The sequence below is a fragment of the Phocoena sinus genome, chromosome 7 (genome assembly GCF_008692025.1).
Source record: "Phocoena sinus isolate mPhoSin1 chromosome 7, mPhoSin1.pri, whole genome shotgun sequence".
NCBI lineage: Eukaryota > Metazoa > Chordata > Mammalia > Artiodactyla > Phocoenidae > Phocoena > Phocoena sinus.
In genome coordinates this window covers 31,050,954-31,078,156 of record NC_045769.1, presented here as the reverse complement: position 1 = coordinate 31,078,156, position 27,203 = coordinate 31,050,954, and the positions used below count along the sequence as shown (strand labels likewise).

Here is a 27,203-nt window from a genome sequence, read left to right as displayed (position 1 = left end):
ATTTTTACCTCTCTTAGTGGAGGGTGATGCTGGTATCACAGGGATGTTTTGAGAAATGAGAACATACGCAAAATATTTGCACAAGGACTGGCCTGCATTTGGTGTTCAGTAAAAGGGGGTATAACACTCAGACACCTTGTCTCCTAGTCCATTCTTCCTCCTGCATTAGAACCAGGTTAGGGCTGATGAGACTTGAAGCCATCCCAGGACATGGAGAAGAAATCTCATACCAGTTTTTTTTTTTTGCGGTACGCAGGCCTCTCACTGTTGTGGCCTCTCTCGTTGCGGAGCACAGGCTCCAGACGCGCAGGCTCAGCGGCCATGGCTCACGGGCCCAGCCGCTCCGCGGCATGTGGGATCCTCCCGCACCAGGGCACGAACCCGTGTCCCCTGCATCGGCAGGCGGACTCTCAACCACTGCGCCACCAGGGAAGCCCCTCATACCAGTTTTTATTTGTCCTAATGTGCCCTAATGTGGAGGAAGTTACTCTCTATCTTTAGTCTGTTCTCCTTCTTTTTCTTATTTTTCTTCCTCTTTGGGAACCTCCTTTACTCCGTCTTAGCTTGAGGTTGGATAGAGTTGGTTATGGGGGTTGCCAAAAGTAAGGAGTGTAGTTATGGTCTTTTTGGTTAGGGGCCTGATGGCCTTAAAGTAGGAAGGAAAGTGTCTTTTTTGGGACTGCTGAAAGAGAGTTCCATAAACTGGGTAGTTTTTTAACAGCAGAAATTTACCCCTCACAGTCCTTGAGTTTGGAGTCCAAGATCAAGGTGCTGCAGATTCAGTGTCTGGTGAGACGTGGTTGATAGACAGCTGTCTTCTTCTTGCTGTAACCCCATATGGCAGAGGGGACAAGAGATCTCTCTCAGGCCTCTTTTATAAGGGCACTAATTACCTTCCAAATACCCTGCCTCCTAATACCATCATGTTGGGGGTTAGGATTTCAACATATGAATTTGAGGAAAACACACTCAGTCCATAGCAGAAAGGACATTTTCTTTTCATTCAACAAATGCAAGAATGATCCAGATGACGATGAAATAAATATCCTGGGATTCCTGGGTAACATCCTGGATGGTTGAATTCACTCATGTAAAATCAGTTAAGGAGAATTATCATTCTCATGCCTAAGTATTTACTTAAACATAGTATTCACAGAAAAAAATAAAACCATAAAAAATGACTTTTCTTGGTAAAAATCATTCCAAAGCAGAATAAACATGCACAATTTTGAGGAATCTTTGATGAGTTTTGAGTAATGACCTCTTCATTGAATCAACTTGATTTTAGATCAAGACTAGACCTGGATACACATGTATGTATACATAGCTAGATAGGTAAACAGTCCCTGCCCAACCCCTTTGCCCCTGCCACTTCCAGCTTGCTTCCTTGCTCTGCCATCCCCCCAGCCCAGTCTCCTGTCTCCCCATCTTCTATCGTCTGACTCTGGCTTTCATGTAAGGTTCTCTTCCAGGAGACATCTGGTGGATTTGAATGTCTTTTTCCTTGAAGCATGATCCCTTTAGGGACTTGTCATCTTCGTAGAACACAGAATGGCTAGTGAATAGGGAGTGCTGAGAAGTCAGAACTTGGACTATTCTGATCCAGCTCTGATCTTAACTAGCTGATCAAGTTCTTCCACATAGATTGTGGAAGTGCCTTCTCTTAAGAAGATGAGTTCAATAAATGGTTTCTCATCCTCTTTGGCCATCACATTATTTATAAACAGAAGAGGTTGGACAAGGTGATCTCTAAGGACCCTTCCAGCTCTGAATTCTGTGATTATATTCTACATGTTAGGACAATGTGGTACTTACTGGCATCACCAGTAATGAAATTACGCATCCTTTATCTTATAAAGGAAAAGCAAAAACCAATAGCAACAGACCAGCCAACCCTAAAAAGGAGAGTATGTGGATTTTTATCACACCAGCAACTCTCCAGTGTTGCTTGTGATGAATGTCTTCATAAAAAAAAAAAATCCCAGCTGCCCTGGGGTGACCTGACCTGCCTTTTTGTTTTGGACTTGGATACGGCAAACATGTTCTACTTTAATGTAGTTCTGCATGCTTGAGACTCAGAATGTAGCTGAAAATAAAAGTCTGTGCTTAATACTTGCTGGTAAGAGATTATCTTACAAAAAATGTTTTCCTTCCATCTCCTTATCTCTTATTTACCTCTTCACTCAGACCTTGCCCCATACTTCACAGAGAAAGTTCACGGGAGGTTACCAGGTGGATCTCACTCAGATTTCATTCCCTCAATTCTAGAAGTACCCATTAAGTTTCAATCTTTATCTTTCTTCTTCCTGTCATAGCGGATGAGATGTCCTGCCAAGACTAAGCGTCTACAGATCCAGCGCTCGACCTCATTTCCTGTTAACAGAGCTGGGATCCTGATCCAGCTCTTCTGCTTCCTCCTCGTCTTTAAAAACCACACATCTGTTTCCAGTCCTCCTAAAAAACACTTTTTAGTGACCCTCCCAACTGCCCGCAAAAGATTCAGCCCACTAGTCCTCCTTCCATTAAATGCCGTAATAGAACAGAATAATTTCTGGAGTAAAGTGTCTCACTTCACTTGCCGCAGCCATTAAGGTTGTTTTTGTTTTACCCCATTTCATGTAGCCTTAATCTTATCCTTTATGTGCCTCACTCAACATGAGATAACAGAAATGAAGCCATTTCTTTCTCGTTTGGCCTTTCCTGTAAATCTCATTTCCAGATTTGCTCCAAATTAGAGGAAAGGTTAAGTGGAGTGGGAAAACAAGAGGAAGTCAGAGGACATTAGGCTCTGTTGAGGCAGTGCACTCAGACGTTTTACAGCTCGATTTTACCCCTTCCTCGATCGATCCATCCCATGGCCTCGCCATCTCAACTTTTCTTATCGGGAGGGCGTGTGCACCTTTGGGCGGCCTCCGCGATCTATGGGCCAACACCCTCTGCGGCAGGAGGCGCGTGCAGTGCATCTCCACGAGGGCATTAGCGCTCCAGAACGGCTCTCACCACTCTCCCCCTTTTCCCAGCTGTCAGCAGAGGAACTTCCTCTGACCATCTGCTGCCGCATTAGTCAGAGTTCATCAACTTGTCCACAGGATTTCTCTCCCAAAGCTGTACTTGCTCCTCTTGTTCATTGTATGTCTGTTTTTCTCATTTCTTAGGGAAGTTCTGTTTTGTTTTTCTTTTACATTTCATTCTGTTAATTTGAACGTGGATCCCAGATACTTCTAACTGCAGAAACTTTAATACTTCCCTCTGCCTGTGTGGCACAACTGTAGTCTAGAGACGAAGAACAAAGGGAGTCCTAGTTGAGAAACTGAAAAGAGCCAAGGTTCATGAAACCTGAACTTAAATCAGTTTCTCTCTGCCTCTGTTTTGTGACCTAGGGCACCTTACATCACCTTCCGGCCTCGGTTTCCTTATTTGTAAAATGTGAATAAAAGCATTAATCTACTCAACTTCTTGAGTTCTGTGAGGTCTAGAGATAATTCATGGAAAAACTGTGATACAAGCCTACTGTTATTTCTGTTAAATTTACTAGCAGTGACACTAGCATCACGACCTTCCTAAAATTGCATCTGTGCCTCACAGCAAGAACCTTCTACCCTAGTGTGTAGCAGGTATAACGCACATCCCTAATCAGACTGTCAGTATTTAAGCATCTTTTCTCCTAGGCTGCCTGTTGGGGACATGTACTGTGATCCCCACCAGTTCTTTTGTAGGCAGAGCTGGCATCCCAGTTTGTTTAGCTACTGCTATGGACTCCAGCTTGTGGGGGGCTTCTGGCTGAAGATGACTAGTGCCTAGAGGTGCTTTAGACTAGAATCTGGGCTGCCTATCCACCTGCCGCAGTTCCGAGTGCTCTGTGGCATGCGGTGTTCCTTCCTGAAGGTGCTGGGTGAAAGTGCTCGTCAGTCAGAGCCTCGTCACAAAAGGCTTGACAGTCCCCTTTGTCAAGCGTTTCTGCCGGAAGACATCATAGCAAATTGGTCCTGTGTTACAAACCTCTGCATTCTTTTGCAGACCAGCAACTTTTTAGTTGTGTTAGAGAAAATTACAGGAGAATTTTGTGTTTTTTTTTCTCAGCACTATCCAGTAGAGCTAACAATGATATCTAGGAGACGCATTACTGCTCTCAAGCTCACAACGTTTAAGCATGATGTCTCTCTGTGCCTGAAAATGCAAGCGATATGACCACTTTCTTTTGCTCCCAAACCCCCTTTCCTTAAGTCAGCAATATGGTCCCTGCCAGAGCGAATGTCAGAATCAGGCTAGGCTAGCATACTTGCCAAAGATTTAGGTTAAGAGACATTATACAAATGTCTGAATTATTGCAGTTTGGAGCTCTAAGATTTCTAAAAATCACTTTCACACAATTCATTATTGTTAGTATTTGTGACTATTTGATAAACTCCAGAAGCTTTTTCGGCCATGGAAAATAAATTATTTCTAGTGGCTATTTTTTTTTTTTCGTTTTTCATTTTAAACTTGAACTTTTCCCTGAAACAGTCACATGTCATCACCATGCTTTTCTCTATTTAACACTTTTTCTCACCTCCACCCTAGGATGGTCGTCTGCAGGTGAATGACCAGCTGATTGCAGTTAACGGGGAATCTCTTCTGGGAAAGTCCAACCACGAAGCTATGGAAACACTTAGGCGATCAATGTCCATGGAAGGAAACATACGAGGGATGATCCAGTTGGTGATTCTGAGGAGGCCAGGGAGACCACTGGAGGTGATGCAAATTTTTATTTCCTTCTGCAAATTGCCCAAATGGCCACCAGAATATTCACACTTCCACCACTAGTATGGTAACTAGGCTCATACTGATTCTGAAATTGGAAAAATATGCCCTAGACATGCTCTGATGGGTTTATGTGGCAAATTGGTGGTTGTATATTTTAGGTATAACTGGAAGGTGTAAAAATGTGCATATAAATTAAATAATTTATCTAGGGTAACAGGTCCATAATTTCCAGTTTTCCCCCCAGAAACTCCTAGAGCTCTGGACTTTACGAATAACGCTTTATTCATATTATAAACATTAAAGCGTAAAACATGCTTATATACTTTTTGGATGACATGCTAGCAGTGTCCCTACCTTAGAAAGTTCTTAATCAGATGTATATAATGCTCACTGTGAAGATCATTATAATGCAATCAGCTCTCTACATTCTTCCCTGTAATGTGTGCCTGGGACGTAACTAATTTAAAATTTGATCTATTAAACAAGCTTCTTGCTTCATGTTCTTAAATAAATGTTTTTAATTAAAGAAGTATTTTTGAAATCTTTTATCATGATTTCTTTATGGATATTTTTAACGTAAGCAATATTTTTACATACACATGAAGTGTGAACGTAAACTATTCTTGAAAGCTGATATCCCTAAACATTTCAGTTACATACAATTATATTATTTATATAATTATTATATTATACAATTATATATTATAGTGTACAGCTATCATATTCATCATAAGGTATTCCTAAAACATTATTTTCACTTATATAGAGAGAATACTTATTAAATGCTCCTAAAAATTATTTTAAGAAAAGATAAGAAAAAAGTCGATAATACTTAAGAGTTGAGAGAAACATCAGCAAATCACACATATATTCTCTAAGGACAAATAATGTTTTTGTGATACAGTAATACACAAAGTTAAAATAGAATCCTATTAAAACACACTAATATAAAATATTAGTTTTAATAATAAGTTCAACTTAAACATTTTAAAATGAAAAGATTTTGAAATTAAGACTGGAAGGTAGTTGGGGATGGTAGTTGTTAAAATGTTGGGCTCTGGAGTTTTGGATTACTTGAGTTCAAATCCCACGTGGGTCATTTCCTGGCTGTGCAAAGACATACATAGTTGAATGCTCTGTACTTATAGATAGCAATACTGTTGTCTGCCTTATCCCTTCATAGATCCTCATTTCCCAGCACCTAGTAGTAGACAGTTGTTATATATTGTTGAATGAATGGATAAAAGTTGCATCTGAGACCCTACTTCATCTGAGAGGATAAGCTGAAGTAGTGAACTTATCAACTATATCTTACTTTGTCATTTTATCAGCTGTTGAAAAGGAGTAACTACCTTTTAACTTTTCTGTACATAACCTTGTAAATGTTAAATAAATGTAAATTTCCCAATTACTGGAGACTATGTATAATGAACCAACTCATTTCCAACATTTGTGTCTGCTTAAGTGACAGAGAGGTTTCCATGAATATTTAAGGGATTTTACTTATGTACATAGTCATGAAACCCTTATCGCTTGCTTCCTACCATGAGAGAATAGGCTGCTTTCTGGTTGAATTTGGTTCTTACTGGAGAGACCTAGACCTCCACAGAACCCACTTGTTGGATGCGGGTGTGAAGTATGACCTGTAGACCCCTGAATCACCCTTCCATGCATCTGTGTTTTAGATCTCCCTTAAGATGTCTTGGGACAAAGATACCTCAACTAATAGAAAAGTCTGGAATACACTGCTCAAGAATTCCATATCTGTGTAGATAGAAACAGTAAAAGAAAAAAAAAAGAAATGAACATGATTGCTAAAAGAGTTCCCTCCCCACCTCTCCACCTCTCATCTTCCCTTGTTTCATGTCTTTCTCTAAAATATGTGAATGCCTAGAGGATAAGTACTGTCTGTTTTCGTTATCCTTTACGGCACGTATTTTCATTTTAATTCTCACACTCTGGGCTGGGTTGACAATTATTTCATCAGAAGAAAGTACTAAGCCTTCAGTTGGTTGCCCATCCTCGGGAGTGTCTTTGTTGTTGTTGTTGTCGTTGTCGCTGTAGTTCTTTTTTTTTTTTTAATAGATCTTTACTGGAGTATAATTGCTTCACAGTGCTGTGTTAGTTTCTGCTGTACAACAAAGTGAATCAGCCATATGCAAACATATATCCCCATATCCCCTCCCTCTTGCGTCCCCCTCCCACCCTCCCTATCCCACCCCTCTAGGTGGTCACAAAGCACCGAGCTGATCTTCCGGTGCTGTGCGGCTGCTTCCCACTAGCTATCTCTCTTACATTTGGTAGTGTATATATGTCCATGCTACTCTCACTTCGCCCTAGCTTCCCCCTCCCACCCTGTGTCCTCAAATCCATTCTCTATGTCTCCAACTTTATTCCTGCCCTGCAACTAGGTTCATCAGCACCTTTTTTTTTTTTTTAGATTCCATATATATGCATTAGCATACAGTATTTGTTTTTCTCTTGTTAATACTGTTCACTGGGGACTCAATTGGGAATAAGAAATGGGACAAAAAGCTTTTTTTTTTGAGGACATTTAACCAAGATCCATTTTTATTTTCCCTAATATTTACATGCTTTCCATGGGGGATGAGCAGGCACTTGGCTCTCTCAACTAGTGAGAATCTCTGTGGTACCTATGAAGATTAAAGAGTGTTTTTTTCATATAAAGACAGCAGCCTAATGTACAGATAATCTTTATTAAATTAAAAAAAAATCTGTAGCTATTTGATATCCCAAATCTGTTTTGCTGTGTCAAATCATATATGTTGTGTGCTCGTGTTTTTGGAGGATTCTTCAGTGGAACAGCAATCGCCCTCAGGTACAATAAAAAAGAATCTGTAACCTAGAAATGGCCTCAGTTCTGCTCATATATTCAGGGAAATCAATTAGTTAGATTTTGGAAGAATACCAAAATGGTTACTTGAACATTATATTGATATTAAAAAAAATACTGAAGACGCTACTTAAGAAAAGTCAAAATATATTGTCGTTGGGTATTTTCCCACATTACCCAGATGTACAAGATATGTAAACAGTTTTGATGAGGACCTCGTGAAGAATACATAATGAGCCCTTGATTGAATCAAAATCGTTTTAAACAGAAACATATTTTTCAAAGGATGAGCTTGAGGTTCAATTGTAATTCTATTTGAGCCTAGAGACTTGGTATTAAAAAACGGGTTATGACCTGTTTTTTTTTTCTTTTTTTCCTTCCCCAAAACATTTCCCTCCCCTGAGCTGTAAGCTCAGCTTGGTGGAAGCAGAATATGTTTAAAAATCCATTGTATTTTTTATTGGCTGGGACACTAATGGAAGGCTCCACGACAGCTCTGTTTTACAGGCTGAATATTTTAATTAGGCTGGTTACTGATCAGTTGTTGGGATATTGATTGCATCATTTATCAAAGAGCTGGGAAAGCAGAAAAAAAATTTTGTTGTTGTTGTTAAAGCACTTACTATGCAAGGTAGGTCCTACCTCTCCTACCTTCCAGGGCTCCAGCTTTAATTTAGGAGTAGCTTGCCCCAGGCTTGGGTTGACTAATGAACCAGGGGCAAAAGGTAACACTGGGTGTGGAAAAAGTGTTCTAAGCCTCGACAAAAAGCTAAAGGACCTTCAGCAGCCGAAAACATGTTAATTATGAATAATGCATGCATGGAATGTTTTGAATATTTTGTTTAGCTAGCAGGATACCGAGTTTCTGTAACTAAAGAGGAAAGTAGAAATCAAATGCATTGTTTGGGCCAAATGCTCTTCTTCAGAAGGAAAGAGCTTTGGGGATCAGATCTATGTTTGTGTTTGGGGAATGTTCCTCTCACAAATGGTCAAGGGAACGGCCCTGAGATGGCTTTCAAATTACTTCTTTGAAATCTGTTAGAAGACACACAGTATGAACCAGAGCAAACCCCAGTTCTCTGTGCCTCATTCCTCTAGAAAAGTCACTAGAGCTCCCTGCGGACGGCCCATTCCTAGTACTTCGGCAGCACCTGTGGAACACGGTTTATTCTGGAGCTAGCAGTTTTAAGGAAACTGAATTTGTTTACAGACTATCCAAATCAAAACAGATGGGGGAAATATGGAAGAAGAGAAAAAAATCTCAGGAGAACCACTGTCTGGCATTGTCCCAGCAGTTTATTTTAGCTCCTGGCCAAAAGGCCTAGTGTCTGCAGTGGAACACGCTCATGACATTTCAGTGACAAACCTACCTGGGTTCTGACTTGTCCTAGAGCATATACACTTAGTCACCAAGGGAGAGGGAGACAGGAACCAGCTGGTTGGCAGAGAAACACCCTTGGCATGAACTGCATTCTTATGTTGACACTGCCACAAGCTGTACTCCCAGATGGAAGAAGATTTGAAAGAAGCTAGTTGTAAGTGGTGGGAAAGAATAATAATGTTAATCTACTTTTGTGCTTGCCATCAGCACTCCTAAGCCTTAACACCACATTGTCAGTATTTTTTATTGCCTGTTCAGAGATCTTTTAACTGATAGGGCCATTTTGCTTTTCCACAGTCGAGGACTTACGTGCGATAGACTCTTGAAAGATTATTCATAAATTGATCGTTCTTTCACTTTGCTTCCATTGACCAAGTTGGAACATACTAAGAAAGCGAACGTGGGGCTTCCCTGGTGGCGCAGTGGTTGAGAGTCCGCCTGCCGATGCAGGGGACACGGGTTCGTGCCCCGGTCCGGGAAGATCCCACATGCCGCGGAGCGGCTGGGCCCGTGAGCCATGGCCGCTGGGTCTGCGCGTCCGGAGCCTGTGCTCCGCAGCGGGAGAGGCCACAACAGTGAAAGGCCCACGTACCGAAACTAAATAGCTAACTAACTAACTAAATAAATAAATAAGCTAACGTCATTTTAATTTTCATCCCTTAGGAACCTGCAGAGTGTGGGGCGTTTTCTAAGCCGTGCTTTGAGAACGGTCAGAATGCTGTAACCACCTCCAGGAGAAATGATAATAGTACATGGCATCCATTTGGCACTTACAGTCCACAAAACCAACAGAAAGGTAAGATTCTATCCATTCTCATCTGCTGCAAGTGGTGTGAGAAAACAGGAGAGTGTTTATTTAGAAAAAAAAAAAGGAACAAAGGGGAATTAATTAGACTAAGTGCAGACTTCGTTACTCTGAGTCATGAAAATGAGAGGTGGGTGGGAGATCTCACTCACAGGTTGTGAAGCAGATTCCTGGCATTGCCTAAAGTTTAAGTGACGGTTTCTATGCTTGCTGCCCCAAACATAGAGGGTTACATATAAAATAAAACCATGCCTGGAGAAACAAAATGACAAACCGTTATATTTTTTTTAAGTCTTTTAATATTGGAAGTTACCAAGTGTAAATAACAACTAAACTTACAAAATATTGATATATGGAATAGTATTAAATCATAAAGTGGTCATAACACAGTTCACAGATTTATGCTTGTTTCTGAGCGGTAAATACTGTGAATCGAGACCATGATATGATGGTGGAATGTTTTTGTTATTGCCTCACTACTACTATCTTGTATGGATCACATTTCTAGTAGAGCTCTACATGTAAAGAAATTGGATTTTCTTCTTTGTTTTTCAAAAATTATACTTAAGGCCACCAAGAGAATTCTTTTATTTCCCTGCGTCTCCTTTCTTTAGTAACTTTACTTTTTTGTATGGCAAAAGCAATAGATATTCATGACAGAAAATTAAGAGAAAAGCAATAAAGGGAAAATTTAGTGGCACTCATACTTCAGTCAGAGATACTGATCAATAACATTATGTATATATTGAAAGTGTTTCCTTCATGTAAATATGTGTATATAAAATAAAATGAAATATATATTAAATGTTTAGGAAATTGCTTTTTAATTAATAACACATTATGAACATCTTACTATGTCATTGAATATTCCATAACATCACGTTCAGTAGTCTAGTGAGTGGAGGTGCTGTTTATATAGTCAATCCCTTATTTACACTTAAGCTGTTACCCAAATTTAACGATGGGGGAACAATTTCTAGACTCTGAGATTACTCCATCAGAACAGACTTGTAGATCTGAGGTTCCTCTAGAATTAAATTCTTTCCTCTGAATGGGATGTTTTTTCCTCTGAATTCCTCTGTTTCAGTGAGAGTAGCAGCAACAGCTGTGATCGTTTATTGTTTACTGTCACATACAGTGGTGAGCAGTTTACATGCACACTCAAAGTGGGTGGTATTACTATCCTCATTTTACAGATGAAGAAATAGAGAGGAGAGTAAATGACTAACCCAACACCATATATAATCCCTGCAGAACCCGAATACATCTCCTGTCTCTCTGACTCAAGGTCATTCCCTAAACCACAGCATGGGCCCTGTCTTACATTGGTCTCTTGAAACTGTTCTTTCACCTCATCCCAAGAGTGACCCTTAGAAGCTGACTTCACTTTGTGTCAGATAAAGAAACACCCAGTATGTCTTTCCTCATCTTAATAAAATTAAAAGTTTTCTTGACAAAGCAGCGTCTCCTTCTGAGTCCTTCAGTCGCAATAGCAGGAGAATCTGGGGAAGGAACAGCGAGTTTCCCTCACACCAGAAGAGCCTTCTCTCTACCGCGTCCAAATAATGATCAAGAACATTCCAGCCTTTATATAACTTGATTGGCACTTAATTCTCAAGCAACATGTGGTCCAGTGACAATCCAAGTTCCGGGTTTTATTCCTAATTACACCAGTGATGTCCAAAGGAACATTGGACACATTACCTCCCATCCTCTGTCTTTTTCAGTACTTATAAAATATCGATGCTGAAGTGATAATTACGCAGTGTATTTTTAGAAGACATTGAGGTCCTCAAGGAAATGGGATACTATCTCTAGGAAGGCTAGCAAAGGCTAAAATAATGAAACTGTAGAACTAGATATAGTGTAAGGATCCACCCAGAGAAAAAATTTTAAATAATAAAGTCCACCCAAAACACACGCTAAAAATAAAATGCAGTAATACTTTGGAACTTCAGTAGAGTGTTCAGAGTTTGTATGTCACTGAACAATTAGAGTCCTTTAGGCACAGAACCACTGGGAGGTTCTGTCTCTTCCCTCCCTCCTGAGACATAGATCCGCGGTCCATAAGGTCACTGCTACACATCCTCCTCCCACCTCAATTTTCCAAGGTAACATCGAAAATCCAGTTGTTTTAAGAAGTGACCCCATTAAACATTATTTTTTAAAAAGCACAGAAAATCTATTGTCATTATTTCCTTGGGGATCTGTGATATAATACTTGGTTATAAGAATTAGGCTTATCAAAGCACAGATTTGTTATATTTTAATTATAAGAGGCCAGTAGATGGAATGCTCTTTCTTTTTATATAAGCCTATTGACTGAGAGACCAAAAAATGTATATAACAGAATTTATAGACATGATGCTGTAGAAGAATATCATGCCCATCACATCTTTGTGTAGCGTTAATAACATTTTCATTTTTGAGAACCATTGAGAGTGCCCGAGTTTCCGACGCACACGAGGTGGCCATAGGCCTCAAAGACTCATGAAACTTGAGTGAGTGTTGACTCGCCACCACCAAGCCTTTTTAAGGAGCTCCTTTAGAAAGACAAGATTGACTTGACAAAATGTAATGTCTAGTGAGGAGAGGAACTGTTACAGCCAAAACATTAACTTTTTTTTTTTCCCTTTCCTCTTTTACTTTGTATATTTAAAAGTCCAATCTTGATATGCTGTGTTCCATCTATTTTTGTAATAATAGTACTACCACCCATTGTTCCACTGTTATTTTTTTATATATACATATTCCTGTCAAGCTGTTACAGAGAAAAGGCATTTTTAGAACTAACGTTTGTAGAAATTGTAACACCAGAAAATTCACATTTGCGTTGGAGAATTGCTCACAGTGCCCGCAGTGGAATGAGTGTAGGGCTCCAAGATGGTAATAGGATGGAGGTTGTGTCCCAGGGGTTTACTATAAAATCCTATTAAGCATTCGAATGGTAATGAAGTGCACAAACACTGCATTTTCTGAAGAATCTTGCTGGCAGATCTCACCCTGGGCCAAGTTACAGCCTAAGTACAGTTTGCCTCTGGTTTGTTTTTCCCTCTCCTTTAATGGTTCTCATCTTCCCTTTGTGCTCTACTCCTGCTTCCTCCCCACTTTCAGTTCACACAAACTCCAGCCGCTGCCCCAGTAGCCCATTGCCTCAAGTCTGCCCAGGATCACCCACTGAGGTCTTCTCAGGACTTTCATCCATACCCCAAATCAAATGTTTCGGTTCTATGTCCTGTCCCACCGGATCCATGTGCCCTGGGGTCCTTTGAAGAGACACATAATAGTGTGATTATTTATAATATCTTCCCTCCTGGGAACCTGCATGTATCCACCCCCCTATAGCACGTAAGGCACTGCCGCTGCAGTGATGATCAGAAATTGAATTATACTTCTCAATTTTCCTGATGTTTCTGGGATACCTCCGTTGTGCAGAATGTGCTAGGCTGCAACGATGAATACAATGCTGTTATTGTTCTCAAAAACAGTCTAAAGTAGGGGTCAGCCCACTTTGTCTGTAAAGGGCCACGTAGTCAATATTTCAGGCTTTGTGAGCCATAGGATCTCGTTCGCAACTCGTCACCTCTGCCACTGTAGTGCGCAAGCAGCCATAGACAGTACGTGCATGAATGTGTTCAGTGAAACTTTATGTGCAAAACCAGTTGGCGGGCCGGTTTGGGGCCAGGGCCATAGCTTGCTGAGTTCTAGTCTAAAGGCACAAACTCTTTTGCCCTTCTTTTCTGATCTGGCCCTGGCAGGATGGATCCTGTAAAACAAGTCACAACAATAAAAGATGGTGATTAAAATAAGGGTCATTTGGTCATGGATGAAGTAGTGACTAGAGGTGCAACGTTCACAGGCGATATATAAAATGACCTTGTACACTCAGTGAGATCCAGAAATACTATTTTTAGGGGATAAGAATTCCAGACTTTCACGGTGATAAAGGGCTTAACAAAGGTGTTTGGGCCAAGAGGGGAAAAAAATATTCTTTGCAGCAACTAGATTTGTTGTTTAAAAAGTACCAAGGATAAAGAGTCATCAGAGAAGATACTAACCTCTGCATCTATCGTTACTTTAAAAACACATAGATTATTCATGTGAATGAAATAAGAATGAAAGTTAATGATCGTAATAAAACCAGAGGAGATGCTGAAGAAGAGGAAGGAGAGGAGGAAGAGATGGACAAGGAGGAAGTTACCTGTGGTCCAGTAAGAGAAATGAATGTAGATAAATAGGTGATAGACCAATAGATAGCTCATTGCAAAAGCAGCACGTGGTAAATGTTACACACGAATTATTTTCTGTAATATTAACAGATAGAGCCAAAATGTCAGTGGATAAAGGTATTGAAGATGTATTTCTTGCTCAAATCACAATCCAGGGAGAACTGAGGGACTTGGGCTCCTTCCATTGGTAGCTGGGCCATCTTCTGGTGCCTCATCCACTCATGGTTGCAGCTGGCAGATGGGATTTGCGGGGAAGGTGGGGAAGTTGCATACACCCTTCCTTAAGCACTGAGACCGGGCACAACATTGACCACAGTAACTCACATTCTCTTGGCAAGAACCAGTCTAGATACAAAGAGGGCTAGAAAATGGGGTCTGGGGTCTAGCTGTGTGCTCAGGAAAAAAGGGAGAACACAGACACTGGGAGCGCTAATATTCTCCACCACTGTTATAAAAGTACCTACAGATCCCAGAGCAACAGTGAAGGTTTCATGGAGAAGGGGATATTTGAGGTGGACCTTGGGAGAAGGGTGGGACTTTAATGGATGAAGTGGGCTTTGCAATTATATGAGCAAAGACACTGGGGTAGGAAAACCTGGCCTTGTGGTCTGTGAGCAATAAATAATCTTGAGTGGCTAATGTGTAATAGGAGATAAAGTTGGCTGCTGGGGACACAGACCTTTATTCCGTAGGCAGTTGTGTGTGACTACAATGTTTTTGAGCGGGCAATTACGTGGTCACAGCTATGTTTACCACCAGTGAAAGATGGACTGAGAAGTTGAGGATGAGTGATTAGAGCCAATGGAAAAGATGTTGTTCCAATATGTCCCTTGTCCCAGTTTATCTTGTAGACCCTCTGCCCTTTTTCTCTCAGCAAATCTTTGGCTGCCTAACTGCTGCCATATTACCAGATCACTGGAGTCGGGACAGTGCAGGGGGACATTGCTGGCTGCCTTTGCTCCTCATGCTTCTGTACCCTGATCATCTTACTTACCAGATTCCTGCTTCAAATCTCATCCCCTGGGACATGTCAGCACTGCTAGAACTGCCTCCATTTTATACTGGTCCCTGGGGCAGAGCTTGGAGCAAGTGCTTCCCTGGTGTATTCATCAGGGTTCTCCAGAGAAACAGAGCCAGTGGTGTGTGTGTGTGTGTGTGTGTGTGTGTGTGTGTGTGTGTGTGTTCGTGGGTTTGTATATGTATATATAGATTACATACACAGATTTATTGTAAGAGATTGGGTCACGTGATTATGGAGGCAGGCATGTCCCAAGGTCTGCAAGGTGAGTGGGCAAGCTGAGACCCAGAAGAGCCACTGGTGTAGTCCTGGTCTGAAGGCCAGCAGGCTCAAGACCTAGGAAGAGCCAGTGGTTCAGTTTGAATCCAAGAGCAGGAAAAAGGCAATGTCTCAGTTTGAAGACAGTCAGGCAGGAAGAATTCTCTCCTAATTGAAGGAGGGTCAACCTTTTCTATTCAAAACATCAGCTGATTGGATAAGGCCCTCCCACATAAGGGGGGGTACGATTTACTTTTCCCTGTCTACTGATTTCATTGTTAATATCACCCCAAAACAACCTCACAGAATACCAAGTGTCTGGGCACCCTGAGCCCGGTCAAGTTGATACATAAAATTAACCATCAGACCTGGTATGTGGGCAAGTCAGAGTGGTTGTTACCAGCAGCATTTCTGAAGGACAAAGAGATGATTTTCTTGTTCTAGCAATAGAGTCTACCATTTACAAATATCTCACTGTAATAGATCCACAGCAGAGTTTATGGTGTACGGAATAATAATCCTTTATTTACTCATTGGCACTCATTGCACTTATAAATCACTGCTTGAATATGCACCCTCTTATATAATCCTTGTATTCCTCCAATGAAGGTATTCTTATCCCTACTTTATAGATACAAAAACCAAGGTTTATAGAAGTTGAGTAGTTTGCCCAAGTTCATACAGCATTACAAGATTGGAAACATGCAGTCTTGCTTCACAAACTATATTCTTAATCACGATGCTCTATAATTTTTTTCATACATTATTTAATATTTTCATTAGTAATGAGGATTAAACGATACATAAGGCTTAGCTCAGTGTGTGGTACACAATAAGATCTCAACAAACCTTGTTATTAGTTGTTGTAATATTCAGTATACATGTCTATGTTTTTCTGTATGAAATAGACTGAAAAAGTAAACATTTTTAGCAGGTAGGAAAACTAGAACTCAGACCCCAGCCTTTTGCTTCCGAGGCCCCGAACTCAGGGTTTTCCACTGCAACACAGATGCAAAAAGAATATATATATATATATATATATATATATATATATATATATATATATATATATTTTTTTTTTTTTTTTTTACCTCTATGGTGTCTAAATGGTGAGTAGATATACTGTATCTCATGTTTTTTTTAAGTACTTTTTGTCACTGAGGCAAATGCTTAAATCACCATTTAATCCAGAGCATTCATTATAGAGTCTTGTTTACAAAAACGTTGTCATAAAAGAAATGGCTTGTTAATCTTCTACAAATCACAGGTAGTGAATATGTGTCAACCCTTCCTAGGTGGGAAAAGGTAGTTAAGATGCAAGGACTTCACTTGCCAGGGGTTGCCAGCAAGTCACATTATCAGGCTTACTTTTCCCCGTACAGGCTGTATTAGCGTGCATATAAATCCTTCAGTGCTGTGTGAGGACTTATTTGTTTCAAGGCTGGTTTCTGTGTTGGTGAAAATTACGTCTGAGAGATGGACTGAAACAAAACCAGGCGCTGGACGGTTCTGCCTCCTGTTTACTACAGCTTTATTTGTTCTTTGCTTATAGAGCTGTTGCTTCCCAATGACGGATGGGCTGAGAGCGGAGGACCTCCTCCTCCACCACATCCCGTTCTGGAATTGGGCCTTGAAGATTACAGCCACAGGTATCGATAAAATGATATACCATAGGGGCTTCCCTGGTGGTACAGTGGTTGAGAGTCTGCCTGCCGATGCAGGGGACACGGGTTCGTGCCCCAGTCCGGGAGGATCCCACATGCTGCGGAGCAGCTGGGCCCGTGAGCCATGGCCGCTGAGCCTGCGCGTCCGGAGCCTGTGCTCTGCAATGGGAGAGGCCACAACAGTGAGAGGCCCACATACCGCAAAAAAAAAAAAAGTGATATACCATAAATATTCCCTGGTATGATTTTTCTGGGAAAACCCAGCAACCTTATTGTAATTCTAGTTCTTTCCAGGATGGAGATCTCATAGTATCTGTAATTTCTTTCCAGCGAAAACTTCTCATAGCTCATATTAATACCTCAGATTGTTCATTTTTGCTTCCTGGAATTTAAGATTCATCATATCTTATTAAGATATATGAGAAAATTGATGAATTTTCTTTTACCAAGTTAAAAACTAGAGAGGTGGAACTCAAAAAACAAAAAAAGTTATATGGGAAGGTATGAAACAAAACTGAGAAGACATAAAACTTTTTTTTCTTTCTTATTTGCAATTGGCAAACCCTAAAGGTATTTTAAAAATAAATGTTCCAAGAAAGTTAATGGAATCTAAAAATTAAAGCAGCACCATATATAATCTAAACTATTGAAGAGTGCCCAATATTATATCCATTCTGTAATAGAAACCAAAAAATCAATAATTTTTAGAATCACACAAGCATGAGAGAGATTTACTAACATACACACCATTTGACTAGTAGAATTCATAGATTTTGTTCTTCTGATGAGTTTTAAAAATCATTAACTTGTCCTTTGCTATTTTCTGTATTTATTATGGCTGTTAAAAACTGGATATTTCATTCCATTCGTGTCCCATGATAATCCTGTGAAGTTTTTTCATTTTTCTTGCAGCAATGCTGTTTTCTTTCAAACATCACTATTACGGTTTTTGTTTTGTTTTGTTTTGTTTTGTTTTTTTCAATCTGCTAAAAATAAAGCAATACAACAAGAGTACAGCTAACTCTATTAGCCAGAAGCTTACCTATATTTACCTATCTCCGACTTCTACATTTTTGAGGTCAACTTTTTTACTCAAATACAGTTTCTTGAACTCGATTGATAATCACAATAATGTCCTAGATCAGTATCTCTGGGGGTGTCTTGAGCAAAAGTCTGGACATTTTTAATTTTGCATGCTTATTTGCATTGCTTGCCTCAATCCTGAATCAAAAATGAGTTTGGTAGCATTAAAAAATCCATTTTAGGACTTGAGGACATGGGGAGGGGGAAGGGTAAGCTGGGACGAAGTGAGAGAGTAGCATGGACTTATATATACTACCAAATGTAAAATAGATGGCTAGTGGGAAGCAGCCACATAGCACAGAGAGATCAGCTCGGTGCTTTGTGACCACCTAGAGGGGTGGGATAGGGAGGGTGGGAGGGAGAGAGACGCAAGAGGGAAGAGATATGGGATATATATATATATATGTATAGCTGATTCACTTTGTTATACAGCAGAAACTAACATACCATTGTAGAGCAATTATACTCCAATAAAGATGTTAAAAAAATCCATTTTAAAAATAATTTCACTCATTCTACCTTACTGTTTACCCAGCGTATATGCACAGAACTGCTGGAATAGTGCAGAGATAAGTCAGATATAAACCTGTGGTATTGTATTCATAAGATAAACGTATTTGGCCTTAATCCCATTTCTGGCACCGATCCCTAAAAACCTTGGAATTTCCTCCATATTGAGACTGATTAAGGTGTCATGTTATGTTAATGAAGGGGCTGGTTGCCAGTGGAGCCCGTCTTGTGCTTAGAGGGTTGGAACTTTCAGTCCCATCCAGAGAGATGGGCCTTGAATCAGTTGACAGTAGCCAGTGATTTAATCAATCTTGCCTCTGTAATGAAGCCTCCATAAGAACCCAAAAGGACAGGGTTTGGAGACCTTCTGGGTTGGTGAACATGTGGAGATGTGGGGAGAGGGGCACACTCAGAGAGAGCATAGAAGCTCGGAGCCTCTTCTCACATACTTTGCCCTGGGCAGCTCTACATACGGCGGTTCCTGAGTTATATTCTTTTACAGTAAGCCAGTGATCTAGTAAGTAACATGTTTCTCTGAGTTCTGAGAGCCACTATCAAAAACTAATCGAACCCAAGGAGGGGTCTAGGGCACCTCTGATTTATAGCCAGTTGGTCAGAAGTAGAGGTAACAACCTGGACTTGTGACTGGTGTCTGAAGTTCAAGAAGGGGTCTGTGGAACCTCCAATCTGTAGCCCATCAGTCTGAAGCACAGGTGACAACCTGAGCTTGAAACTGGTGTCTGAGGTGGAGTATGGGGGGTAGTCGTATAGGACTGAGCCCTCAACCTGTGGGATCTGATGCAATCTCCAGGTAGATAGTGTCAGAATTTAGCTGAGTTCTCCAAAACCCTGCTGCTGTCCTAGAATTATTGGAAGTATGGGAGAACTCCTCGCTCCCCACCCCCCAACACTTGTTAAAATTGGGTCCAAGAGCCCAAAAGGAAACCCTAGCCTCAAGACGATGGTCGGCTAATAGGTAAAAGTGACAAACGAGAACTCAGGGTACAAAGTGATATTTACCAGAAGACATAGATAAAACGCCCGAGCTGCTGAGGCAGAGAAAGGAGAGTATTCCCAAGTACAGGAAGCAGGGAAGATGTTAGGGGGAAAAGTGATACTTGAGCTGAACCCTAAAATATGAATAGGAGCATGGACACGAAAAGAGCCCCAGAAGGAAGAGAATTTCAGAGAGAGGCAAAGGCAGAAGGAATAGATCGAGGTAGGAAGGTAAGTTGATTTGTGCAACTTCTATCGTGGCCGATTGGCCAGATGATCATGCCCAAAAAGCAAGGATAAGGAGATCAGACTTCATTTGGTAGATAGTAAAATCTTATTGTGGGAGTTCAGCAGATAAGATTGGGTTTTAGTTGTGTACAACAAGGATTATAATTTTTGTGACTTTCTGTTTGAGTAAAACAAACAAAAAAAAAAAAAGCAAAAAAACCCCCAAGGATTAGGTAAATGGAGGAGAGTTAATATCTGGTAGAAGCCAGAGACTCTGTGGATACCTCCTGGGGCCATGGCAGTGAAACTTACTGAGGACCTGTGCTGGGGAGGTTGGGGAGAAACTTTCTCCGGTGGGAACCTTTCAGGGGACAGAGGTAGTTGAGAGATACTGCAGAGCTAGAATCATTGAGAATTAGCAACTGCCTTTTTGGCTGCTTCCGTGTCGCCACGTATTTCTTCCCTTCCCTTTTCAGGAAAGCATGTTTCTCCACGATCTTGAAAAACAGCTTATATGGGCTCTCACTGCTGTAAATCTTCATCACATAATGTGAACCAGCAACTTCCTTTTCCCCCTCTCCCTCCCTAACTCGCTGTGTTTAGGCTTCCATTCTCACCCTTTTCTAGAACTGCTCTTTTTAACATTGACAGCAATCTCCTTTCAATCAAAAGTATAACTTTTTCTCAGTCTTAAGTCTTCTTTTGATCATTGTCATTCATGTGCTCACTCATCCATTCAAAATTATTTATGGAACTCTAAACTGGGCGCCGTAGAAGGTACTGGAATGGGTTGGAAGCATCCCTGCCCGCAAGGAATGCAGTGTCCCCTTGAAGAGACAGACACACAGATAATTAGCAAGCAGGCTGCTGGGCATGAGATACAAAATGTCATTGGAGCCTAGAAGAAAAAGCCACTAACTCTGTCTGCAGGTGTCAAGGAAGGTTTTTTACAGGAGAGGTAGTGTTTGAAAGGTTTCTTGAAGGATAGAAAGGAACTTACTAGGCAGAAAAGAGGTGGGAAGGGCAACTTAGGTTAGGAAGACCACATGATGGGAGAGGGAAAATGCAGTGTGTTCAATGTGGCTAAAACATATAGTATCTGGGGAAAGAATCTACAGGAAAGGCATTGTCTGCCATGCTCTGTGAGCGCCATGCTTCTCCAGAGAGCAGTGGAGAAGCATTGAAGGCTTTGAAGCCTGACAATATCATGTTAAGTGAGTTCACTTGTGGAGAATAAATGGATAAGGGAAACCATAGACAAGGATACTAGTCTGGGACAACCAGCAAGAGAGGAGAGGGGCTTGAATGAAGGGAGGAGCAGCATACCTGGAGAGGAAGGGACAGAGTCAAAGACATTTTTGGAATGGAAGGAACAAATCTAAAGCTTTGAATCCCTCTCCCTCTCCCTCTCCCTCTCCCCCTCTCCCTCTCCCCCTCTCCCTCCCCCCTCTCCCTCCCTCCTTCCTCCCCCCTCCCCCTCCCCCTCCCCTCCCCTCCCCCTCCCTCTCCCTCCCCTCCCCCTCTCTCCCTCCCCCTCTCTCCCTCCCTCCCTCCCCCTCCCTCTCCCTCTCCTAGGGTCCTGTGACCTGCACCATCCTGCAAACTGCTGTGTTGCCTAGGTGACCAGCAGCAGTGGGGGTTTGCATGTTGGAAACTTACAGTGGAGGAAGCATTGGAAGGGAGCCAGGAGGGCTGAGCAAAGGAGGCTGCCCTGTCTTAAAAAAAAAAAAAAGTTAAAAGCCCCCCTGAAAGGGAAAAGTAGTGCTTTTAAGGGATGGAACCAGTCTTGTGAAACAGAAAACTACTAATTCATGAGAAGTGAAAAACAAATTTGATCAAACTAAACTTATGCCTGTACTTTGAACCAAAATGAAATCAGGAACTTACTGAACTTATTTGTACTATTACGTCAATAATTATTTGACAAACATTTAGAATATGAGTGTCTAAATTAAAAAATATATATTTAATATATTTCCTTTATATATATTATATGATATAAGTATATATATTATATGCATATTATATATATATAAAGGAAATACATTTTTTACTGTAATGTCTCAGGGAGAGTTTAAGACAAATCACCAGCAGACAGAATATACTGAATTTGATTAGCTGTTCAGACAACATTTGGTTATTCCCTACATGTTCATATTTTCCCTCCCACTTGGTTCTCTCTCAGGTCTGCTCTTTCCGTCTCTCTTTCTTTCATACATGTGACCTGCGTCTACTCTTATTCGGAGTAGCCAATCAGTGAAGCTGATCCGTGGCCACCTGAGACTTCAGACATGCCCCTCAAAACCTTCCCCTGCCTTTTCATTTCAGACACTTCTCCTTGAACATTCATGGGGGGTCTTCTATGTCTTTCACATTCCTGATTTGTCACTACATTCAGGACATTGGCATATGTTTCACGCTACCCTTATTTATTCATTACGCAGCATAATTTGGCATCGAATATCATTTCTCTTTGATAGATTCCCTGATTGTTCATGGGGGAAATACAGTCTTTATCTAAGACACGTCTTTGGCCTGCTGTCAACTTACAGCTTCTGCTGTAGTCCATTCAGCCACGAGCACACGCTAACTGCCTTCAAAATTAAAATATGCCATGTTTTATAGTTAATCATTGTGTCACCCTCTCACTCCAGAAACGTCCAATATGTAGCGTAAAATTACAAACTGTTTTACTAGTCTAATGTATGTGTCTACGATATTCTCACATTAACCAACTCAGTACTATACTCATTATTCAAGTACATTAGAAGTTCACATTGGCTCCAGTCACATCGTGTCTCATATTACACTTCCTTCCTTCCTTAAATATCTGCCAATCTGATATCAGCCTTATTTCCATTTTGTACCATGGCAAGAGGGGTCCTTTTATTGAAGGTTTTCAAAGTGTACACTTGGCCATGTTCAAAACAATGCTAACAGAGGTACATATCACCATGATGAATTTAATGGACATATCCAGGTATGCATATGTATATATACAAACACATATATGAATGTATGTTACATTCATATGTACAAAGCAACTTTTTATTTCCTTTGATCATCTTTGATGGTGTCTCCACATCATGTTATTGCATTGTCATCTTGTTTTTTCAATGGGAATGGGGGTAATTGTTTCTCAAGAGTTTGGGAAAATTTGAGTTCTTATTCTTAATTTGTCACGTAATGCCTGGTTTGGTAAAGTATTCTAAAACAGTCAAGTGGGGATTTCCCTGGCGGTCCAGTGGTTAAGACTTTGCCTTGCATTGCAGGGGGTGTGAGTTCAATCCCTGGTCAGGGAGCTAAGATCCTACATGCCTCATGGCCAAAAACCCAAAACATAAAACAGAAGCAATATTGTAACAAATTCAATAAAGACCTTAAAAATGGTCCACATCAAAAAAAAAAAGAAACCAAGCTAATAAATAACTAAATAAAACAAAGTGGATTAACCAAAACATTACTGAGTTGGGTAGATTCCCATAGTCTGCCTTGAGCAGAGCACTTTAAATGCAGCATGAGCCGTTTTTTTGTTTTGTTTTGTTTTTTGCGGTACGCGGGCCTCTCACTGTTGCAGCCTCTCCTGTTGCTGAGCACAGGCTCCGGATGCACAGGCTCAGCGGCCATGGCTCACGGGCCCAGCCGCTCCGCGGCATGTGGGATCTTCCCGGACCGGGGCACGAACCCGTGTCCCCTGCATCGGCAGGCGGACTCCCAACCACTGCGCCACCAGGGAAGCCCAGCGTGAGCTGTTTTAATGAGGAATATTCATGTTGGTTCTAAACCTCCTCCCTAAAGGTATTCATTATAACATGTGGCATCTATTTTGATTAACCCTTTAATTTTCTTTTGTTTCACGATATGAGCCACTGTTGAAACAAAAAACTAACCTAAAATGCAAGCTGCATGAGAGAGTGTGCATGAAACTACAGTAAGAGGGAAAAGTCTGATTTCCGTGGGCTCAAGATCAGCAACAACCTGTGTCCCAGGCTGGCCACCATTTTAGCCAAAGCTTTTGCAGCTCTGGGAAGTGTTCAAGAAACCACAATCTGGTCCTGGCTTTGGCACTGGCCAGCTGTGTGACCTTGGAACGTCAGTCTCCTCTTTGGGCCTCAGTGTCTTATCTACAAGATGAAGAGTTAGATGAGGTGACCTTTAAGGTCTTCCAGCTCTTAAATTCACTGGTTCCATGAAGGCCATGAGTCTCTCTGACACTAAAACCATGTCATCACAAGAGATCAAGGGATGAAAAACGAAGTGCAAATAAAGGTTGAGTAACACATTTAAAGGCAAGTGCTTCCAAAACATCAGTGCTCAGGGGGAAGCTCATATTCACCATGGCATCTCAGAATTCTTCTTTAAAGTGGGCTAAAACAATTAAAATATTGCTATTATGCCAAGCCAGTGTCAACAGCACTAGCAGGTCAGGATTTTTGTTTACAATTGACATATTTGTCCACTGCCACTAGATACCACATCTAATATGCCTTATGTCGGTAGCTTTCTTTACTGAGCATGTAACCAGACACCAAGAAAGAAGCCAAAAGAAAGAAAGAAAGAAAAGAAAAACCTTCATAATTCTAAAGAGTTGATTTAAGCTTCTTGAGGAAATTTTCATGAAAAAATGTACAGTTGTCCCTCGGTATCTATGAGGAGTTTTTGTTCCAGGACCCCCGCGGTTACTGAAAGCTGCAGATGCTCAAGTCCGTGGTATAAAATGGTATAGTATTTGCATATAACATCCTCCCATATACTTCCAATCACTTAATACAATGTAGATGCTATGTAAATAGTTGCCAGGGCATGAAAAGTTCAAGTTTTGCTTTTTGGAGCTTTCTGGAATTTTTTTTTTCTGAATATTTTTGATCCCAGTTTGGGTGATCCTTGAATGCCGTACCTGAGGATACGGAGGGCAGATTGTATAATTTCTTTGCTGGAGAGTGCCTCAGGCCCTCATTCAAAGACCACGATAACCTACAGAAACAAAGGAAAGGATTAATAGCTTACTTTGTTGAGCTTTTACTGTGTGCTAGGTACTATTGTCAGTATTTAACATATCTTAGTTTATTTCATACTTACAATAACTTTCTTAAGTAAATTCTATTACTGTCCAATTTTAAAAAATTCTTTTCCATTATGGTTTATTACAGGCTATTGAATGTAGTACCCTGTGCTATACACTGTGTCCATTTTATGCACTAGTAAATTGAGGCCACCAACCCTAGCATCTCGCTCCCAAGCCCAGGGCACTAAACATCATTCCTTCTAAACAGAAGGAGAGAAGGGCTCTTAGTCACAAGCCCACAGAGAGTCTGACAAAAACAGAGAAGGCAAAAAAACTGTACAAAAAACTTGGATAACTTGAAAAGCAGAAACTTAGTCATTTGGGAAGCTAAAGAAGGTCTATCTGTTTATCTGTTTGTTTCCTAAATGTTTCTACAGCACTTACTCTGCACCAGACACTATTCTCCTTACTTTGCAAATCTTTGTAACTCATTTTATCTGATGCCAACCCTAGGAGGTAGGAAGTGTAATTATACCCATTTTATACATAAGAAAATAGAAGCACAGAGAGGTTCAATAACTTGCCGAGTCCCACAGCTAGTAAGGAGCAGAGCCAGGATTTAGAAATGGGCAGACCTGCTCTGGAGTCTGCGCTTTTGAATGCTGTGCTGTATTACACTATATTACACTCTATTACAATAACAGAGGCCCAGTCATTCAGCAATATTATTATTGCTGCAAGGCAATACTAAATATACATGACTAATAAGTTTCAAGAAAAGGTTAAACTTATTTTGGTGTATTTGGTTAAGAAACCGAGATTCCCCAGTACATTTTATAAGGATTCCCATTCATGACAGTTGAATTTGGGGGTTATTTTATTTTTTACAATGTCAAATCCCAACCGTTTGAAAAAAATTCAACCTCAGTACTTTCAGATTTACCGAGGATACTTGATTTGAGTTTTTACTGTATTTAAGATTAAAGTTGTGTTGAAACAAGCTACCATATTTACTTTGTAAATACATGTACCAAGGGAGAGTACCAAGGGAGAAAGTGGCTGTAATTTAATTCATGAAAAGTATATAAATATAATTTATTTCTAGATCAAGAAATGAGGCATTGTCTGTAATTCCCTTATATAATCTCCATCCTCAAGCAAAATAAATAAAATATTCGTCAGAAATGGAATTCTTTGAGATTACAAGTACTAGGAAGCCTATAATGGGCATTTGATGTATCTTTTGTCTAAATTGTCAGCTGTGCTTTTCCTGTTACTTCCTGTTGGTATTATTGATGAGCAGACTATTTGCTCAGCATTAACATTAGTTTTAGAAAACAGACCTAAATAAAGTAGAAAACCAAACTACGGCAGCCATTAGTCATTCAACAGAATGGTTTTCTAGAAAGGATACAACCCTTACACTTGTTTTTAAAGGAAGGGCGTTCTTAGCCCACAGATCTCTCTTAACCTGCCTTTAGGCTCTGCTAGTATCTAGTGACATCCTTTGAAGCGCCAGTGCTTTGTGGGTTTGCTTTACCCACTTCAAGTTATATATTGTATAGCAGGATCCCAACTGGCAGAAATCAGTGAAGAGGAAAACATGATATCAGCCAGAGAATATTATTTAAATTGCGGAATATGATAAAATGCATGAAAACAGAATTGCTATGTCTCGTAAAAGAAACCTGAGGTTCACGAAGTGGTTGAAAATGCCTGATTGGGACTTCCCTGGTGGCGCAGTGGTTGAGAGTCCGCCTGCCGGTGCAGGGGACACGGGTTCGTGCCCCGATCTGGGAGGATCCCACATGCCGCGGAGTGGCTGGGCCCGTGAGCCATGGCCGCTGAGCCTGCGCGTCCGGAGGCTGTGCTCTGCAATGGGAGAGGGAGCTGCAGAGGGAGCGATGAGGGGCTGTATTCAAAATGAGAACTGCTGAATAAAAAATAAGATTTTATTCTAAACCTAAATATGGCGTATGGCTTCTTTCTGCAGCTCTGGGGTAGATTCAGCAGTATTTTTTCCGGATCAGCGCCTCAACTTTAGATCTGTGACACCAGCCAGGCAGCCTGAATCAATGAATCTGAAAGCCTCAAAGAGCATGGACCTTGGTAAGTGAGGGTGAGGTGACATCCAGATCAACTGTCCAGCCTCAGCCCATCTATCTTCTTGAATGTCCTGCCATTGTTTCTTCAACTCCAACCTTAGGGGGCAGGGTTTGCTGAAGCTTGGAAGAGGGGATATTGGTCATCCTATCTTCCTGTCTCCTTTCACACATTTAATCGTAATTACCCCTTTTTAAAAGAGAGATAAGTGACATTTTTATATATAGGTCAGAAAAATAGGAGTATTCCTTCTGGAGGATCTGAATGCCATTAAGCATCTTTAACTCACCTGCCTTTGCGTTTGTACTCTCACCTCTGCAAGTGTT

At 40.8% G+C, this 27,203-nt stretch overlaps 1 protein-coding gene across 2 annotated transcripts in view; it reads left to right on the top strand.

The window, feature by feature from the left end:
* The window catches only part of PARD3B (par-3 family cell polarity regulator beta), a 1,051,931-nt gene that overhangs the window by 592,070 nt on the left and 432,658 nt on the right, over window positions 1-27,203 (top strand). For both annotated transcript variants that reach the window (XM_032637435.1, XM_032637436.1), the window contains 4 exons: window positions 4,561-4,731; window positions 9,642-9,774; window positions 16,841-16,937; window positions 26,768-26,883. In XM_032637435.1, the coding sequence (XP_032493326.1) occupies window positions 4,561-4,731; window positions 9,642-9,774; window positions 16,841-16,937; window positions 26,768-26,883 (517 nt within the window). The remainder of the gene's footprint in view (window positions 1-4,560; window positions 4,732-9,641; window positions 9,775-16,840; window positions 16,938-26,767; window positions 26,884-27,203) is intronic.